A 7,241-nucleotide genomic window follows, 5' to 3' on the forward strand; every position below is an offset into this window, starting at 1 on the left:
ACAGAGTGCTGTGAGGCAGTAGAGACAGTGGTGATGGTAGAGGTGATAGAGATGATAGGGGTGGTAAGGGGTGATAAGGGGTGGTAAGGGGGGGTCGGAGTGGAAGAAGTGTAGAGGTGGTAGAGGTGATAGGGATGGTAAGAGAGTGAGTGGTAAGATGGGGGTAGGGTAGAGATATGAAGTGGAAGTGATAGGGGGGGCTGTGGGGTGGTAGAGGCAGTGGTGATAAAGGTGGTAGGGGTGGTAGGAGTGGTAGAGGTGATAGAAGTGGTAGGGGTGGTAGGGGTGGTAGGGGTGGTAAGAGTGAGTGGTAAGATGGAGGTAGGGGTATGAAGTGGAAGTAATAGGGGGTGCTACGGGGCGTTAGAGGCGGTGGTGATGATAGAGGGTAGATAGAGTGGTGCAATTGGCAGGCGCCACTACGTATCCATGGATTTTTGATGGGGTGCACGTGACGTCACGTGAGGTCACGTTACAGCGTTTTTTGCACGGAAAAGTTGGTTTTTCTTTAATATATAGAGAGATTTTCCAGGGAGAGAGAGCTAGATCAGAGAGCCGCCCTGCATACGCTATAGAGGGCTCGTTTAGCGAAGAGGGAGTAAGGCATTCGCTTCCATGTCATTGTCATACCCCTGGGTCAAGAGAGTAACAATATATATAACCTCTACTCCGTAGTTAGGCTAGAATCGACTTGTGTGGGAGTGAGTTGGAATTCCCGTGAGCCCCCGCCCGCTATGAACCCCCATCCGTGAGGTTGCATTGTTTTGTCTCTTTTTTTTTTGGTTTTTTTGACTCAATGGGACGGACTCAATTTCTCGATCACCCGCTCGCTATGCCCAAAGAGGGCAATCTCAGAGCCTGCGCCAATAGACGTGCTTTTGAGGGAAATACGTAGCGTAAACACTATTATTATTATTTAAATAATAGCTTGGTCCTCCAGTCCAGTAGGAGTTTCTGGAAATAATAAACCATCAGTTGCTGGTCAATTCCTCTACCATCGAAAATATTGTGACTTTTCTCTATCATCTACAGCATACGGAGTAGTTATATCTGTACAGAGTATGGCTTCTTGAATATTCCGTCTAGGCGGCGAGAATGCTTCTTCCGTCCAGCTCGACAGTCAAAAATGGGCACCAACACGCCGTGACATCGCTGGTAAATAAAATTTAAAAAAAAAAAAAACTCGTAGTAATGTAATCTCGCTGCCTGGAGTTCTGACAAGTTAGATTTGGCTTTTGGCCGCCCCCTCGCCTGCACGGCGTAAATAAACGTTGAAATCGCCTGCGGACACATAACGACATCGCATCAAATCCTATTGGACACAGCGCTATTCCTGATCCGGTCTCGTCTGTGGTCGTGGTTTGTCTTTTCTCTTATATATCTCCAGCACGGCGCCTGTCTGTGGTGCAGAGACTGGCTAACGTCCGTAACATGTCTTCGATTCTTGTCGTCGGCCTCCGCCCTCCGGTATTACTTCTCTGCTAGCTAACGTTACCCTAAATATCCGAGGCCTTCGGCGTTCGAGGAGCTAGCTGATTCTTACTGGATCCTCTGTTTTTGCTTTTTTCTTCCATCTGATGAATCCTTCGGCGTTGGGCTTGTCCCAGCAACACAGTCGCTCCACGACTGCTGAGAACTCCCGGCAGTCACTCTCAGTCTTATCCTCGACACAAGATTCCCCCGCGAAAGTCGAGACCAATGACAGCTATACTCGGGGCGGGGATGGAGTTGGTGGAGATGGTGGAGCGGGTGGCAATGCGGGATCGCAGTCGGCGGGAGGTGGATCTGCCGCACCTCAAGGCGGCAACACCGCAACCACTTCCGCACCTCCTCGCATACGCCGCCGCAATCGGATGATCACTTCGTGCCTGGAATGTCGCCGGCGGAAACTAAAGTGCGACAGGCTTCACCCGTGCAGTAACTGTGCGAAAACCAAGCGGGACTGCTTGTTCTTGGCTCCCGCCCTAGACCCGAGCGCTCGGAAAATGCTTGCTGAGCTCAAGGAAAAGATGGGCTCGCTGGAGCGTTCTTTAGAACAGGATGTGGTGGACAGGAAGACTTCGTCCCGGGAGGGACAGGTTGATTCAAATACATTGGGAGGCCTTCTGGAAAACCCGAATGAGGGACCGAATGCTATCCCGGAGGACGAGAAGAACTTGAAGCCAACTTCTCTGGCAGTTCAGGATGCTGCATATGAAGATGGGTCTGACGATGACACTCTCGACCTTGGGTTCAAACTCGGGAAGTTGAGGATGACGGACCGTGTTGGCGGTTTTTTTCGTCCCAAAATTGCAGAGGAGGTTTGTGCCTCTTTTTTTTATACTTCAACGCGCCTGGTTATACATTTGCCATATGTGTGAACTTTTCCTAAGAAGCAGCCCAAACTCGCTGGAGGACCATGCAATATGTAGATGCACCCTTTTAAGCTAACATGGCCATGACCCAGGTTACCATGGCCCTTGGAGATTTATCCGTGTCAGACAAAACCACAACTGAACCAATACCCAAGCCCTCCAGCTTCCCGGGACCAATTGCTGAGCCCGACGACTCCTTTTTCACCCCGGGACCATCTTACATTGCACCGAACTCGGACATGTTTTTTGGAGGGGGTGGAGAACGGAGGTACTCGCTCGCAGATTTCCTTCCATCCAGGGCTGCCGCCAACAGATTATTACAACAATACTGGGAAGCGGTTGATCCTATAGCCAAAATTGTCCATCGACCTACTTTTGAAAGGCAATATGAGAATTTCTGGCTAGAAGTTTCTCGAGGGCTTGAGCCCGCAAACTCCCTACAGGCAGTTATATTTGCCGCAATGTTCTCCGCTGCAATAAGTATGGCAGAGGATTCGGTCTTAAGCACCTTTGGGGTCACGCAAAAGAAACTCATAGAAAACTTCCAGTTAGCAACAGCAATGGCTCTGGGGAAAGCGAACTTCTTGAAGACCACCAAAACCCAGACGCTCCAGGCTTTGGTGATGTATATGGTATGCCTTTTGTCTTTTTTATGTTTATTATTTTTACTTTCATGTCTCTCCCTCGACCGTCCGATATTTTGTTGGTGTTGATTTGAGATTATGTTTCTAGATTCCCATGTGTCGAGCAGAAGTCTCGCGTGCCCATTCGGTTCTTGTAGGGACTGCCATTCGTTTGGCTGAGTGTATGGGATTCCACCGTGACCCAGAAGAATATGGTCTTGGGCCCATTGAGACTCACGTTCGGAGGATGATCTGGTACCATCTATGTTTTCTGGATATTCGGACAAGCGAATCACACGGGCCCCGTCTTTCTATCCGCAGAGAGAACTTTTCCACCAAGTTCCCTCTAAACATCGATGAGAAGGACCTATGTGTCCCATCACCCGTACCACTTACTGACAAATCTCAATGGACAGATATGACCTACATACGAATCCGTTTCGAATGTCATGAGTTGCAACGGATCATTAACGTGGACAGGCTCAGAATAGAGAAGAAGGGAGTAAGCTTGACACATGTATTGGGGAAGATTGAAGCATTCCGTCAGGCTGCAACAGCGAAGTTTTGCCCTCTATTTCAAGTTCCCAATCCAAAACCGATACAAAAGGCTGCTCAGCTTCTTCTGTCGTTTTATCTCAATCGTTCATACATCGCATTATTGCATCGCTACCATAACAGCATGGACCTGGTTGTTCCAGATCGCCTAAGGCAAATCATAATAACAAGTGGTACGCAACAGCTGGAGGATGCGATTGAGCTCGAAACAAACTCAGAATACACAAAGTGGACATGGTCTCTAGGCGCATTCAACCAATGGCACACTGCCTTCCTACTCCTCGTAGAAGTTCACCAACATCCGCTGCGCAAGGAATCCGATCGCATCTGGCGATGTTTGTACTATGCTTTTGAGACGACACCTTCCCCCTACGAACCTGGACAAGAGAAGTACTCAGCGAACAACAGACATAAACTCTTGGTGCATCGGGATCGAAAAGCCCGCGAGATCCTAGGCCAATTACAGCAGAGAATGGTTCATTATCGCGAGAGAAGAAAACTTAGAATTCCTGTCAGCATGCAGGGTACGCAGGAAGCGTCGAATCTCCATGCAAGGCCTAGTGTTCGGAGGCTAGAAGGAGTGAAAACATCTAAATCTAGTCAGCCACCGAGACATGAAGGGCAGTATATCTCTATCACTTCAACCCTTGGCGGCCCTCAAACTGCGCCTATCACTAACCAAACGCTATTCCCACCCTCCCAATCACATGCTCTACCAATGACAGCTTATCCGCAGAGAAGTGAGCCATACCAGCAACCAAACATGCGTAACCCACCCACGTCAATGTCACAGTGGCAGCCGCCACTGCCGCTGCCGCAGCAACAGCAGCAACAGCAGCAACAGCAGCAGAAGACATCGCCACCACCTCAGTTCCACCATCTCCCAGCCTATTCAGAAACACCTTCGCAAGCTCAATCTGGCCAGTTCTTTTATGGACCGCTGCAGTCACTCCATAATCCCCACTGTATGCCTGATTATGCTCAACGCCTCGCCCGGGGCCAGAGTCTCGACTCAGAGGCCACTTCCGAAGATTCTGGCTCGTCAAGGTTGTGGTTCCTTCCCGGCGCTGCGTCTGGAAGCGCCGGATTGGCTCCTCCGCCACCCCCTGTTGGTGGAATGGCGATGGCTGGTGGTCAAGGTTTCACCAAGGGTGGTACTCAGGAGGATTTGCCAATGCTAGATATTGACTGGGTAAGTTTGACTTGGTGCTTCTATATTGCACCGTCATTGGTTCAGTTCTCCAATTTGATAATTCCCTTCTCATGTTTCGCCCTGATCCTGATCCTCTCCGATATCTGAACCTGTGACCTCAATTTCCTCAGACCACCTCCCATGAAACGTGGAATTGCTAACAGTATTTTTTCTTTCTTCTATAGAATGAGTGGGATAAACTTTTCCCTCCCGAAATTAATACCGGCGACCTGAATCTCCCATATCCACAAGCACCCATAGGAGAATCTTCCCCACTCAGCAACTTTGATACCTCAGATTCTGGGTTCGGAGACCAGGGCTATCATCCGTACTCATACGGTTCCTAGGCGGCTGGGCTACCTTTCCATTTCGCAACAACAACACCCGCCCTAAGCACCTGTCCACCGGCAAGCCAACGAAACAGCCATCCAGAAACCCTCCACTTGGTGAAGCCTTTCAGGCCCAGTGCGCTCATCTCCTGTATTCTCTTTTCAAAAAACTGCGCGAGCCCGGGAAATACATCTTCCGTAATATCTTCTATCGTGATGTGTTCAGGCCCATAGCCAGCCTTTTCTACCAGGCGTTTATATTCGGCTATGGTTACGAAATTTGAAAATGGAGCAGACAGGGCCGGTGTTAGGCACCGGAGGGCGAACGTATTTAAGCTCCTTTTAACTGTTTCGAGTGGTGATGAGGAGTGCGACTTTGGCGGCAGAAAGAGGTCAAATGCGAGTATGGTTGCTTGGAGGGTGGAATATGAATATTCGAATAGCTCCTGTCTTGAGGGATTGAAATGGTATAACGCATCGAGGCCAAGGACATAGCGCTCTTCAGCTGGCTTTTCTCCCCCATCATCTCCCCCCCCCTCCTCGGCATACTCGCCTTTTCTAAACGCAGTCGAGATAGATCGCTGAATTTCCTCCGACCATGCATGTGGTTTCGCTGCATCTCCGCAGAAGAGTTCGACAACCCCGCCTATCGGCTGCTTCCTTCTTTTGCCCCAATCCTGCGAGGAGCCACTGTCTTTATCCGCAGAGGTATTGCAGTTCCTTGCAGCTTCCGCTACCCTGGACTGTGCAAATGCACATTGCATCTTCTCGAGGGTGATACCGATGTAGTGCTGAAATAACGGCGTGGTTTCTACATCATCCTTCTCATCATTCTCATCATGGGAAATTAACCCAGCCGCTTCCCCAGAACCACCATGTGCCTTGCGAACGGCCGCTTTTTCCCTCATCAGATACAAAGTCTGTTCACCACACCCAAATCCAACATCTAGTATAACCCTCCTTACTCCGCTTGTTGCCGTCTTTTTATCGGTGTTCCGCTCCCTTCTTTGGGATGTATGCGTGGGCCGACTATTTGTGCGCGACGGGTAGTCCACACCAGTGGCACTGGCAACCAGACTGTCAGCGTTGACAGCAACGTTTGTCGAATCCCCATCGTCAAAACCTGCTGTTTGCAGGATCTTATCCAACAATGCGCGACAGGCGCCTGGGAAAGAATTCGTGTTCTTTTTTCATTTTTAAACTCATGTTAAAGGAGAGGGATTAGTAAATTTTTGGCACACATGTTTTGATTAATTAGCCTTTCTTTTTGGATTTTTTTTCTTTTCTCTTTTATTCACTTGGCCATCGTAACATTTGGGTATACATAGAAGGAAGACATTTTGTTTCTAGGGGGTTTGGGGCTAGCAAGGGGCTAGATATCTATGTCGGAAAAAAAGTCCTGCATGAAATTAGGCAACTAGAGTGGGAAAATTATTTTCAACAGGGTGATTGATGTATAAACATTTGCTCTTGACAATAGTCAATTATCTGAAGGCATACATATTATATATATATATGGGCTATGGGCTATGGGCTATAAAGAATAAATTAAAATAAATAAAATAAAAATGGAAAACGAAAAGAGAAGAGAAGAAAAGGGAAGAAAAAGGGAAACCTACCTTCCAATATCCCATGTTCATCCACATCTCCTCTGGCATCAGGCTGGGCAAATTCAGCACCCCATGGTCCAGACTGTAGAGGCCATGCTCCTCTTTTACTTGATCATCATCGTCCTCCTTGACGACTCTCCTGCTCGTGCTCAAACAGAGAGAGGCTAGCTTTGCCGATATTCCTGCCAGCAAGGGAATGAGGACGGGTGCTGTTAAAAGGCCCAAGATGAAGGTGATGAGGGGGAGGAGGAGAATCATTGTTATTAGGTATGTATGTTCTCTTCCTTAGTTATCTATCTCCTGTCTCGATACTTTTTGGAACTGGCGAGCGATGATATGATCGCGGTTGGTTGTGTGTTGAATTTAACTCCGGCCGATGGTGGCCTGTGGGGGTTTTGAGGCGCTAAAACGGGCAGCTTAGCAGGGTTTTGCTTGTGTGGAGAAATGAAAGAAGGATCCCATGAAATACTACTAATAATAACACTATTAAAAAAGAAGGAAATCTTTCCTTGCTCCCAAACTACCCCGTTCTAACTTCTACGTAGGTGGTGAATATATAATAGACCACAGTTACGAAT

General features: G+C 48.4%; 2 protein-coding genes across 2 annotated transcripts; one reads left to right on the forward strand and one right to left on the reverse strand.

Moving 5' to 3' along the window:
* Positions 1 to 980: 980 nt before the first annotated feature.
* Positions 981 to 7,149, forward strand: BDCG_02744 (fungal specific transcription factor domain-containing protein). The gene is made up of 4 exons (XM_045418299.1): positions 981 to 2,300; positions 2,447 to 2,986; positions 3,087 to 4,724; positions 4,910 to 7,149. The coding sequence occupies exons 1-4, from the start codon at positions 1,578 to 1,580 to the stop codon at positions 5,069 to 5,071; spliced, it is 3,063 nt and encodes a 1,020-aa protein (XP_045274914.1). The 5' UTR covers positions 981 to 1,577; the 3' UTR covers positions 5,072 to 7,149.
* On the reverse strand, positions 2,863 to 7,217 carry BDCG_02745 (uncharacterized protein). Its single transcript, XM_045418300.1, has 2 exons — positions 6,673 to 7,217; positions 2,863 to 6,237 (listed from the first exon to the last, which is right to left on the reverse strand). The coding sequence occupies exons 1-2, from the start codon at positions 6,919 to 6,921 to the stop codon at positions 5,068 to 5,070; spliced, it is 1,419 nt and encodes a 472-aa protein (XP_045274915.1). The 5' UTR covers positions 6,922 to 7,217; the 3' UTR covers positions 2,863 to 5,067.
* Between the last annotated feature and the right edge of the window lie 24 nt (positions 7,218 to 7,241).

Source organism: Blastomyces dermatitidis, assembly GCF_000003525.1.
Source record: "Blastomyces dermatitidis ER-3 genomic scaffold supercont1.3, whole genome shotgun sequence".
NCBI lineage: Eukaryota > Fungi > Ascomycota > Eurotiomycetes > Onygenales > Ajellomycetaceae > Blastomyces > Blastomyces dermatitidis.